The sequence below is a fragment of the Euprymna scolopes genome, chromosome 12 (assembly GCF_053919585.1).
Source record: "Euprymna scolopes isolate OS-2025 chromosome 12, ASM5391958v1, whole genome shotgun sequence".
Taxonomy (NCBI): domain Eukaryota; kingdom Metazoa; phylum Mollusca; class Cephalopoda; order Sepiida; family Sepiolidae; genus Euprymna; species Euprymna scolopes.
This window is the reverse complement of record NC_136493.1, coordinates 51,001,889-51,015,860: the sequence shown is the minus strand read 5'-3', so window position 1 is coordinate 51,015,860 and position 13,972 is coordinate 51,001,889. Positions and strand designations below refer to the sequence as shown.

Below are 13,972 nucleotides of genomic sequence, written 5' to 3'. Positions count from 1 at the left end.
AGATAACTCTAATAGTTACCACTGCCCCCATTACAGTGAGGAAGAATTCGACTTTAGAAAGAGAACTCTTATTGCTTGTAAATTAAGTTCGTCTTAAGGTTGTTCACTTCTGAAGAAGTTGGTGGTAAATTATACGCCCCAAACAATTTATATATATATATATATATATATATATATATATATATGTGTGTGTGTGTGTGTGTGTGTGTGTGTGTGTGTGTGTGTGTGTGTGCGTGCGTATATATATATATATATATATATATTTAGTGGAAATTGTAATTAATAAAAACTGAAGAAAGTGCTCAATACTGATGTAGAGCAAATATGCGTTTTATTTTTTATTACCGTATCTTTCTGTTTTTTTTTTTTTTTTTTGGTTTTTTTTTTGCCGTCTGTAACTTACTCAGACTTTTACAGAAATGTTCGTTATTATTTCATCTCATAATAACGAACATTTCTGTAAAAGTCTGACGAAGCTACAGATGGCCAAAAAACGGCCGGGTAGCTGAAACAATAATGTAACTTAACAGAAAGATACGGTAATAAAAAATAAAACGTATATATATATATATATATATATATATATATATATATATATATATATATATATATATATGCGTGTGTGTATGTATATAATATATATATACATATATATATATGTATATGTATATATGCATATATATATATGTATATGTATATATGCATATATATATATATATATATATATATATATATATATATATATATACATATATATCGTTAGTTATCATTCTAAAACCAGAAGATGTATTTATTTCACACTCATAGTATTTTATTTATATGATTAGGTAGTAAGTCTCACGCGTGTATCGTTGAATAGTGGAAGATCATCAAACAAATCATTAAAGACAGATTTGCCCTTCTCGGGAAAAGAAAACAGTTGAAGAGTTTTTATCATTTTTTTCTCTAAGAATAAAAAAGATATGGCGAATGAAAAATGATGATAAAAGAAAATGGAAATCTTTTAAAGTTCAAAAAATCATAAGAATAAAAAATCTCTTACTTATTTTAGAGTATGTAGGCAATCTTCCAAAATACGTTATTTTATAGCGCCATATTTGTTTTATCAGATGTGATTCTAAAGTTTCTATACTTAGGTTCAAAATTAAAATAAAAGCAAGTCGTTATTCACAAACTCTAGATGTTATTCGCAAAGTATTAATAATTAATTTAAATTTAATCAGATTTATTAGTCCATCAAAAGTTAATTTTCGAAACTAAGCTTACTTACATAACATTCACAACCTGCAACAATGCAAATAGTCCTATAAATCTCTCATCCTTATATCAAAATATGTATTATTTAATTAATTAGCACTAAACAAAACCAGTAAACCGGTAAATTATGTCATCCCATTAAAACAACAAAACAAATTGGATAACTGCCTGCTTCCTGGAGTTGTCGCCCTTGCATTTGAAATTCTATTCAAAACACTTGTATAACAAATATAAACTAACCGGTTCAAAATTTAAATTATACCGTTCCATTTAATGTAAAATCACATTACTAATGCAATAGGAAAAATTGATCAACATCCGATAAAGAATAATTATTACTGCTTAAAATTTCAACATCCTAATCCCCATCTAACGCGAAAATTTTGTATATTTTTACGAACACCATTGCCATATCAAAAGTATAATCATTTCCTCCTATTTAAGTTTATTTTTAATTATTGTGTTTTATTTATATTTATTTTTACTTCATTTATTTATTTTATTTCATTTATATATATATATATATATATATATATATATATATATATATATATATATATATATATATATATATATATATATATATATATAATTTGTGGATGTTATTTTGCCACGGAAAACTTCGGAGCTATCTTTTGCCGGTACAGTGAAGCCCCTTACCAAACTTTTCAGCCCGAAGTCCGAGGTTGAAATACTTAAATCTTGTTAAAAACGATGAATATGGATGCGGATGTGGTCAATAAACACTGCAACGAATTTAAATTATCAATTTTAAATATCTAATGTTCACACAAAGACTTACATCAAGTCGAGATGCAGAAATCAAAAGACGTGTTGTAACAAAATCAGAAAACGAACTACTTTTAAAAAGTAACAGAAAACTGCCAGAAAAAAGAAATAATTAAAAAGGACTCTAAATATATCGAATTTATCGAACTTAAAAAAAAAAGTACTCGAACAACCTAAAACGCACGTAACAAATAAAACCCATGATAAGAGAAATTATTACGCATATTCCCACTCATCTGAGAAAGAATTTTCAAAAACAAAAACGCCTTACCCTCGTAACAGATGTGAAGGCTTGCATTGGGTTGGAGACTGCCCATACCTGTCTCAAATATTTGGTATGTTAAAAAATGGACACAAAAGATCCCCTCGTACGAATAAAAATAGAATTAAAAATCGGGTACGCCTAACAAAAACCGTTGAAAACCACGAAGAAAGTTTACGAAAATATGTAACATTAAAAATTCTTTACAAAGATATTAAATTACAATTAGATTCAGGCTCGGACTTAACAATACTAAATTTAAATACATGGGAAAAAAATTGAATAGACCCACAATGTTGAGATCTCACAAAACAGCGAAGGCTGTTAATAGCACATAAATCAACTTTGAGGGAGAATTTCTGATTAACGTTACACTGCTGGGGAAAACTAGAATTTTAATGTCTACGTTCTAAAGAATACCGAGAATATCCGCAGGTCAAACTGGATGCATGAATTTAAAATATAGAACCAGCCAGTCAATAATTTAAAATAGGGCAACAGATGCCCAAGACTTGAATGATGAATTCACTATTCCAGAATACACAAGGCCAAACAAAAGCCGAAAACAAACCGATCCTGTTCCAGATCGATCAAAACTAACTTTCCTCTACTGAAAACAGCGCCTGACCACAAATGGAGAAAGCAACAACAAGCAGAATACTCTATCGTTAGCTCTAAAGTGATGACATCCCCGTCCACTGACCCAATTGTAAGTGGCCATGCAACTATGGCATTTTCACCATGTACGAAGAGTTCAGTTACACTGCAACATATACTGGTTGCAAATTTATTTCTCCCAGTATTGGGACATTATCTATCTATAGCAAACGTCACTCAAGAATATTACAAATTAATAGTTCCCAAAATGTTTTTCCACGATATGGAAGCACTCTCGGACCGGTTTATCCAGTGTCTCTTCAAAATAGACAGTTCATCAGGTTAACGGCTTTAGTTGAAAGACACTGAGGTAGTAACACCTCTTGTATGATGGATTATTACAATCAGGATCCTAGGTGGGCTTATTGACCCCGAAGTACTTATGTCTGAGTCTGCCAATCCAAAGTAATCGCTTTTTTACAAGATTCTTGCAATTAATACGCGAAAAAATGGTACTAAAATGTTTTATGACAGGTTAGAAACTATTTTTTTAAATTCGCACTTAACAATAATTATCCAAAAATTAGAAAGAGAATTTATTGAAAGCGTTTACGAGACATTTGATATTGAGCCCCCCCCCCAAACCACACCAGAAAAACGGTGCAGAAAAAGGAAAATCACAGAGCCATTCATGGGCTACCCAAAGAGAAAGAAATGCTGATATACTTTACAGTGTAATCTGCTCGGGATGGGATCGTGGCGGAATTACCTACGAATGAAATAATCCATATACAATAAATACTGAAAGACAAGTCATTAATGCGAAGTCTAGATCCGGAGAACTAGCAGTGTTTTTTTCGTTGGCTAGACAAACAACTCATACTTTTGCGTATTCTTAATACATTATTAATACTATTTCCGTGTTCCTTTTTTTTTTACTTGTAAGCCTTTAACTAGTGTTATAACAAATAGTATAGTTTCTGCTTCAAAAGTAATAGTTTCAAATAATAGTATAGTTTCGAATGAAGATATAGAAATGATAGTATAGTGTCGAATTAAGAAATAGTGGTATTGTTTCGAAATAAGATAGAGAAATAATAGTATAGTTTCGAATTAAGATATAGAAATAATAGTATAATTTAGAATTAAGATATAGAAATAATAGAATAGTTTCGAATTAAGATATACAGATAATAGTATAGTTTCGAATTAAGATATACAGATAATAGTATAGTTTCGAATTAAGATATACAAATAATAGTATAGTTTCGAATTAAGATATACAAATAATAGTATAGTTTCGAATTAAGATACAAAAGTACTAGCATAGTTTCGACTTTAGATAGATACCAAATCTCCATTAGTAGTAGATCTGTTATCTTACGTGTTTCAATAAGTATTTACCGTCACATATCTTATGTACATATCTTCAGGCGTGACTTAATGCATGGGCAAGCTTAGCCCTGGGGATGTTTGTGTTGAACACTTGGTTAATAATATATAATTCATAGTAATTTTATACTGTATGGTTTACCATGTTATTATCATTGATAGATTAGCTTTCTTGTGTTTTTCAATGCTTATGTCAGATTGTTCAAGCGTTTCCTTTGATTAATCCTCACAGTGCAGCATGTTTTTTTTAATCTTTAAACATTGATTTTGTTTAGCGTCCCAATACAATAAACGTGAGTTATTGAGTACGTAGTGTCCCTATTGTATTGTTTTTTTCCAAGCGGCCATAATAATAGTAATAATTGTAATAGTAATAATAATTATAATAACTATAATAATAGTAATAATAATTATAATAACTATAATAATAGTAATAATAATTATAATAACTATAATAATAGTAATAATAATTATAATAACTATAATAATAGTAATAATAATAGTAATAATAATTATAATAACTATAATAATAGTAATAATAATTATAATAACTATAATAATAGTAATAATAATAGTAATAACTATAATAATAGTAATAATAATTATAATAACTATAATAATAGTAATAATAATAATAGTAATAATAATTATAATAACTATAATAATAGTAATAATAATAATAGTAATAATAATAATAGTAATAATAATTATAATAACTATAATAATAGTAATAATAATTATAATAACTATAATAATAGTAATAATAATTACGAGCAAGAACTAAAAGAATCGACTAATCAAAGAAGCGCATAGTTTAAATGGGTGATTGGAATGCTATTTTGTGCCGAAGAATTATTAAAAAATTGCACGCGACTGTTCCTTCTTCCCTTTTCTTTCCTTAAGCTGATGTCACGTCTGTTTTCAGTCCATGGCAGAGTTGAGATGACACCCGAACGTAATCGCCGGCCTGGTAACCTGTGTATATATCAACATTAGCCGTAAATTAAAATCACGAAATGAACACTAGCAATCACATTCATTTACTGTTTAACACACTCACAAAGCTCAAATAGAGTGATACAATGCGTGCGCCATTAGCTAAAACCAGGTTCCCGTTTTTCAGTCGAGAGAGAAAGGGGGGGGGAGGTATAAAAAAAGAACTCGGTTCCGGTTAAGAGTCAGTTTGTCTCTCGAGCTGCTGAAGACAAAATCGTCGTTTACAAAAAGATGAAAAAAAGATAAAAGTAAAAACAAAGACGAAGATATATCTCGATTTTTTTTTTTTACAACTTACACACCTTTGATCCCATAAGAGCCGGAGATACAATGTCAGTCTCTCGCAGAATTGCCTTTCTTGAAGGTCAAGGGCCAAAATTTCTATAACAGTGTCGTAGGATCGAGTTATGGGTAGCTTGCACTTGGTTTGGGGTGAAGGAAAACTTGCTTTTAAATTGATCATTAGAATTGATGGGTCAAGATAAAAGAAGGGGTCTTGGTTATTTCACTTTAAATTGGAAAAGAAGAAATGTGAATCTGATAATGAAAAAAGAGTCTTCTTAATTTCATTTTTTCTTAGGAAATAAGTGGAAATAATTGTGGACGTCATGATAAAGAGCAATGGCATTTATTAAGGCCTGTTGTTTCAACAGGGTCTCTACAACGGCTGGTCATAAGTAAGTGAATTGGGCCATCTGCCTTGCGTAGGACACAAAGCAAATGTCAACTTTTGCGATAATCGAAATGAATAAGCAGTAAAAAGTTAATATTTAAACGACTTTATGAACAAGGAGGAAATATGGTAGATCAAATTCAACACTGGTCACTGGGGTGAATCGTTGATACAAACAATAAATGAGCTTTTGAAATGTGCCAACTGATAATATTGCTTACCTTAACTAATAAAATCAGAAGCAAGTGGGTAGAAGGATCAAAAAGCCGCTGTGGGTAGGGGATGAGACGGGGATTTTATGATTAACTGCCAAAAGATACTTCCCCGTTGTTAACGATTATTTAAAGAGGACATGTGCTTTACGCAAATTTAGAAAACTCATTCATTATTATGAAATCTGTCACCAGGGGGAGGAGAAACCTTCGCCCTGTCAGAGTAACAGTGAGAGATTGGGACCGATGAAGAAGAAAAGGTGAGCAGGCTTAAATGATCTGTTGACCACTCAAATCAAATTCCCGCAGAATTGAGAATTGTAATTATTACTCGTAACTTAAAATGATAATGTATTATCGATAATTATTAATTAAATTTTATTAGAAGTGCGTTGGAGTTATGCCCATCTGGTTCTAAATATAAGGCGAAGCATAGTGAGCTTTACCGACTCCGTTCTGTTTTCCCACCGAATCAATGCTGATCATGTTCTGATACTGATAGATATCACCCTAAATTCTCGCCTCCAAGTTGAAAAGCCATTGCTCAAAACGACAGTAAGCCATCAGGGATTACATCAGAGATGTTCCATGTGGTAATATCTTTTCTCTTCCTGTGGAACAGTGTGCAAATGAGGTTAGTGAATGGTTTCAAGCAGCAATTGAAGCGCATGTTCTCACACGGAAGTCCTATAAAAATAAATCCCACTCTCCCCAATGGTTCACTTCTACTTACGCAGCTACCGTTTTTCAAAGGCATGCATGCCTTAGATTTATCCGACATAAGATCAGTAAAAATAGACAAACGTATATAGAAGTTTAAAATCATTGTAACCGAGAAACAGCCGCAGCCAAAAGAAGACATGCTGAAACTACCAAAAAAATGTATCGAGTCGGAGAAATGAGAGACTCGAAATTTCTGGAAATTTTACGACAGTGTAGTAAACAATAGATAACAATTCCTTCACTGTCCAACAATCTTGAGGTTGTTTACACGACAACCTAAAAACCTAACCTGCTTGCCAGACGGTTCGCCCTCAACTCCACTTTGGACCCAGCAAACCACTTCGTTCCAGATTTTCCTTTGCAGACATAAACTATATTCGGTGATCTGAAAATCACCCCATCCTAAGTTCGTAATATTATAAAACACCTAGAAACCTCAAAAACATATGAGCCTGCTCTCATCCCTGTTATACTATTTTTAAAGGAATGCTCCGCTGAGGTTGCCTCAATTCTCTCTGCATAACTTTCTATCTAGTGTCTCTGCATAATTGATCCCAAATAGGTGCCATTTGCGTCAAAGTGGCACTGTGCCTTGTTTGGGGTGAAAAAGCAGTTGAAAATAATTTTCAAAAAAAAAAAAAACGAAAATCGCCCAAACTTACACGAATATTAGGATCTTAAGTCAGAGATCTGTGAATGATCATAGTTGCGTAATCTTTCAACAAATAATTATTTTGCTTTATACAAAAGGATCAGTTATCGATTTGTTATTCTTTTCTTCTTTTGCTTTGAAATGACCTTTGCTCCCCAATGACACAGACCTTGGTGACAAGTGCCGGACGGGTTGCCCTCTTGATCTTTTACAACATGGAGAGAGTGGTAATCAGTGGTCGGATTAGGACCTTTCAACATTTAGGATCTTCGCCAGAGTAACTGCCAAGTGGCAAGTGATCAACCAGGACTCAGAATGGCCTAATTTAGTGACATCGTCCACAGGACATCATTGCGGAAGTAAGGGTATATTTTTACGTTCGTGTACGTAAGCCATCGATATGCTGAAAGATTGTATTTTCTTGACAGGAGAGTCTGCATTAGGTTTTGCAGTCGGGGCCGACTTTCCAATACATTTCTTTTAACAAAAAAAGGGATCGAGAGACATGGCGAATAAAAATACTAATTTAGGATTTTGCCGATTTATTTTAATTTTAACTGTCTTTGAAAACTCACTTTTTCAGAGCTCAATGGTTGACCCAACGGTTCACGAGTCTTTATATAAATTCAAGAAATTACTTTCACTTGGCATTTTTGTTTATCGATTTGTTTTTTAAAGTATTCTTTTCCGTTTCAGGGACTTTCATTTCCGGATTGACTCTGATGTGCGGGTCGCAAGCGCGTCCACCCGAGAAGACTCGTTCTAGTATTATCTGGACCACAACTTATGTAGCCGGTCTCCAGTTCATCACAACCTTCCTATTCCTGCTCGGTTGGATTTGGAGTATTTCTTGGGGTATAGCATTCCTTACGATTTCAAGTAAGTTAATTTTTCATTGAATTTACATTTAAAACCAAATTATAGCAGATCGGTCAGATTCGACTTAGTAAATATCAACTGCTATGTCTTATATGCTTGTCATAATAGATGAGTACTTGATAATGGTGTAGTATCTGTTCTATGGGTGATGTTTGTATAGGCTGGTTTTCGCTTTAGCATCATACTAGTATTTAGGAGTATGACTGGCATGGCTCTAGTTCTCGTTCTTGTTGTGATGGCGTATGGTTCAGTTTGATCCTAGTGTGTGCATTATCACAGGTATTACCACGTATTTCAAGGAGAATGTTAATCGTCGATTAAATTGAAAACGTCTATTTGTTGGCGTCTGCTGATATTGAAATAGGAACTTGACAAGTTGCGTTTATCCAAAAAAAATAGTTCCTCATAATTTTAGGTCGTTTAGAGTTGTGCAGAATTTTTCGATTAACTAGTTTGTCAATATTTCGATAAGAGAGTTAATCAAAAATTTTTACGACTCTCATGAAAAAATTTTTATTACTTTCATAAAAAATTTTTACTACTCTCATAAAAAATTTTTGCTACTCTCATAAAAATTTTTACTACTCTTATAAAAGATTTTACTACTCTCATAAAAAAATTTTACTACTCTCATAAAAAATTTTTACTACTCTCATAAAAGATTTTTACTACTCTCATAAAAAATTTTTACTACTCTCATAAAAATTTTTTACTACTCTCATAAAAAATTTTTTACTACTCTCATATAAAAATTTTTTACTACTCTCATAAAAAAATTTTTACTACTCTCATAAAAATTTTTTACTACTCTCATAAAAAAATTTTTACTACTCTCATAAAAAATTTTTACTACTCTCATAAAAAAATTTTTTACTACTCTCATAAAAAAATTTTTTACTATTCTCATAAAAATTTTTTACTACTCTCATAAAAGATTGTTACTACTCTCATAAAAAAGTTTTACTACTCTCATAAAAAATTTTTTACTACTCTCATATAAAAATTTTTACTACTCTCATAAAAAAATTTTTACTACTCTCATAAAAAATTTTTTACTACTCTCATATAAAAATTTTTTACTACTCTCATATAAAAATTTTTTACTACTCTCATAAAAAAATTTTTACTACTCTCATAAAAAAATTTTTACTACTCTCATAAAAAAATTTTTTACTACTCTCATAAAAAAATTTTTACTGCTCTCATAAAAAAATTTTTACTATTCTCATAAAAAATTTTTACTGCTCTCATAAAAAAAGTTTTTACTACTCTCATAAAAAATTTTACTACTCTCATAAAAAATTTTTACTATTCTCATAAAAGATTGTTTACTACTCTCATAAAAAATTCTTCGACTCTCATAAAAAATTTTTCGACTCTCATAAAAAATGCTTGATTTGATTATTTATAATAATAAAAAATAAAATGTTCCAACTATAAAAATCAGTTTGATTTTTTTATTTGTTAATAATTAAAAGAAATACTGAAAAGAAATTCTTAATTCTCCCCGAAAATATATCTTGCCTAAAATATAATAGTTAACTGCTTTGGTAAACACCGCTTGTTAATTTTCGATTTAAAAACAGGAAGCCAACACCAAGTAGATTTTTTTCTCTTTAACTTAATTGACAGTAGAAATATAGAGAGCAAGTACCTACTTTCTTTCAGTGTTGGAGCGATTAATCGGAATTGGGAATCGGAAAAATCGGAACATTTGAGGGTATTGGAATTGGTATTGGAATTGTGCCATTTTTTCGATACCAAAAACGATTCCTTTAATTATTTTTATATTTGATTTTGTTTAAAACAAAATCTTCCATAGCGAGTACTATTTATAAAATAATTAATATTTATTGATTTTAAACTACTAGTAAGACTAAAATCGATAGATCATTCTCCCACATGTGTATTTCTACGTTTAAGAAAATATCTACATATACAACTGTGAAAAATAACAATGCTATAGTTGAATATTTAGAGATTTATAAAGAATCGGAATCGTTCATTGTATCGAAATCGGAAATTTAGTAGAGAATTGGTAATTGTATCGGAATCGGGAAAAATACTGGAATCGTCCCATCACTACTTTCTGTTATGGGAAAAAATTGGTTTTACGACTAAATAAGCAGGCAGGTAAACATGTTGACTAACGTGTTTAGGATATCGAATATTACACCTGACCAGAAGAAATAACACTCAATCAGTCGAAATACATCAATTCTCTACATAAAGAATAGACGGCTGGAAGACACACTCCGTAAAGGATGTGATTACATTGACTACGGAGGCGAAATCCCGGAATGGTCGTTCTATTTTCTGGATGCGTTAGTATATAAAAATGTTATATTAACTAGTCGAATTGAGATAGGAGAAAAAGTGACTGGCTACAAAATTCGAGAGATTAATTTCCGTCAACTCTGTGCACTCTGTGCTCTCTCTCTCTCTCTCTCTCTCTCTCTCTCTCTTTTTTTTTTCTTTCTCTCTTTCTCTCTTTCTTTCTTTCTCTCTCTTACTCTATTCGTTCACCGCAACAATATACTACTGCATTTATATACACCAATGTTTGTTGTCAGTTTCTTTTAAGCATAGGTGAATTATACAACAAATATGGGTAAAACTCGAATAGGGTTTAATAATGATTTTTTTTCTTTTCATTCCATTCATGCCCATTTTTTATTTATTTATTTTTAATTGATTGGCTTAGTGGAAGATAATACAAAAATATGGTTTATTGATAAATGGCGATTATAGAGAGATGAAACAATGCGATGTGGTTTAATTTTTTAACTTGGAAATTTCCGGCGATGTACGACATCTTCGGAAATTAAAAAAGATTTCAAACTTTTTTCCTCGTCTTTTTTAAATTACATTTTAATAAAATATAATAATCAAATTTGTTAAAAGTTGCTAATCGGTGTGTTGTTGATACAAATTCAGGATAGAATATCTGACCGAAGGAAATACGGGCTCGTGTAGTTTAATAAAAGCGGGAATATCTCTTATTGAAGCATTATTGATTCCCAACATATCGCATTGTTTTTTCTCTCTCTCTCTCTCTCTCTCTCTCTCTCTCTCTCTCTCTCTCTCTCTCTCTCTTTGGTGTCCATCTGTTGGTATCCAGAGAGGTAGCTATCTATCTATCTATCTATCTCTAGGATTCATTTATTCAAATTTAATCGTGTTTTTATGGATATTTATGCTTTATAAATTTATAGAGTCCCAACATATCGCACTATTTTCTCTCTCTCTCTCTCTCTCTCTCTCTCTCTCTCTATATATATATATATATATATATATATATATATATATATATATATATATAAATAAAAGTTATATATTTGGATTTTACCGTCACTGGATTATTTATCTTCCACCAGACTATCCATTCATGTGTAATCACCTTTTCCTTCCCCACATTCCCTCTGCTTCACTTTTTTTGTTATCAAGTAAGATCTTTGACTTACTTGTTGTTTCATCAAATACTTTTGCATGCAAAATCCGATCCCGCATTTTGCTAATTCCTACCCTCTGATGGGAAGGAAAGTATTTCTTCGAAACTCCGCGGATTAAGGACTATCCACTTATCTAGTGTTTCCTTTTCAGATTAAATATATTTTTAACTCATTTCAAAGTGCTTTTTAAACATGTTTTATTAACTGTTTGCTCGTATATATATATATATATATATATATATATATATATATATATATATATATATATATATATATATATTTAAGGTTCATTTATTCAAATTCGACAATGCTTCAACAAGAGACATTCCAAATTTTATTCTAATGGATATCTGTTTTATAATTTTATGATTGCTACAATTTCCCATGCAAGCTATATAGTTCTGCTACACAATCAATAAACTAATTGGTCACGATTAAACAGGGGAAAAGGCGCTTTTATTTTCTTGTGTGCTTAATAAGAATTGGAACCGGAGTTCCTAACAATGAAGTCATATTATTTTCATAATTTGAACATTTTGTATCATTTATACATCAAGAATCAACATTTTTCTATGATGTTATTGAGTAAGAACCGGGGTTTTAGGAAGACAAAAAACTAAGAAACAATTATTTCATCATCATAAGTGAATAAAACTAAAACAGTTCTTGTTCATATTGTTTACTTGCTTGCAAAGAGGCTACACGTAAGGTCAGTGAGGTTTTGAGAAGTCAGCGAATCAGGATAAATGCACTCTAGCATAGAAAAAAATGCCTAAACAATTCTATCGGTATTCCCCTTGCAGGGATACAAGAGGTGATTAGTAATAAACTAACCCCCTTCTCAGAGAGAAATTAAAGCCTTGGAAGGTGGATTTCTTAGTGCTGAACAAAATCACAATCGAACAACAACAAATCCACTGTTTAACAAATTTGTAACACTTTTTGTTCATAGCTTACGAATCGAATCGCAACTTTTTACTTCAGAATTTGCGTCGAATGACGTAAATAAAAGTTATTTAACATGTGCAATATTGATGATAAGAACAGAGATCGATTGGTAGAAAAGAGGAGATCGTTGTTCCCAAACAACTCAAGTCCAAACATTGTGTTCGTTTGTAAATGAATTTAAGTAAGAAATAAAATTAATTTGTCAGGACATCAATAAAAAAAAAATGAGTCCATCATATTACATTTCTAAACCCATCACTTCAATCTTGTAGATTTTATTTTCACACATTTTTCCCATAGAAATAGTTTTATTGCTTTGGAGAATTTGGAGGTCCGAAACCTTGCATTTATTAAATAGTCCGCAAGTGTTTCAGTATTATTAATCCAATTTGGGACGAGTATTCCAACCAGGTACTACTTTATTTATAAAACTTTATTATAAAAATGTAACAGATACACCACTTTTATCAATGATGGTGATCAGAGACAGTAACCTTTGTAGAAACTTGAACATATGCAATTTAATAAAAAAAAAATTTTTTTTAAATGTGGTTGACCTTTTTGTTAGGGTCTGGACACGAAGTCACTGAATGTACGAGACGAAAAAAAAAAAAGAAAGAATCTCATCATCTCATCTCCAGATGTCTTTCAGGACGCTTCACCACCGAATCTACACGACTTCTCCAGTTCTCTCGATCTCGCATGACATTTTGCAGGTCTCAAACACTTTCTAGTCCTATGTTCTGTAGCAGGTTGTCAATGTAGGTCATTTTTCTTCTACCACGGTGTGGGTGTCCATCTGTTGGTATCAAGAGAACTAGCTTGCTGGCTTTCTCTTCGCTGTATCTCATGCAGTGACCGGCTACTTTCATCCTTCTCTGCTGTACTTTCAGTGATACTGGTGGTAGGTCGCTATAAAGCTGTTGGTTTGCTGTGTGGCTCCTCCATGATGTACTAAGGGGCATCCTGAGCATCCGTGTGTAACAGCCATCCAGTGTCTTCTTCAGTGCATTTGTAAGAGCCAATGCTTCAGCACCATAGAGAAGGGCCGTTTCTACTGTGGCAACAAAGAGTCTTACAATAATACAATAAACGAAGTTAAAAATCAGGCGTTCAGAATAGAAAAGAAACAAAATGAAA

At 31.5% G+C, this 13,972-nt stretch overlaps 1 protein-coding gene across 1 annotated transcript in view; it reads left to right on the top strand.

The window, feature by feature from the left end:
* Positions 1–13,972, top strand: part of LOC145291283 (uncharacterized) — a 69,435-nt gene that overhangs the window by 43,803 nt on the left and 11,660 nt on the right. The window contains exon 2 of the mRNA XM_080136934.1: positions 8,250–8,432. Within this exon, the coding sequence (XP_079993060.1) occupies positions 8,250–8,432 (183 nt within the window). The remainder of the gene's footprint in view (positions 1–8,249; positions 8,433–13,972) is intronic.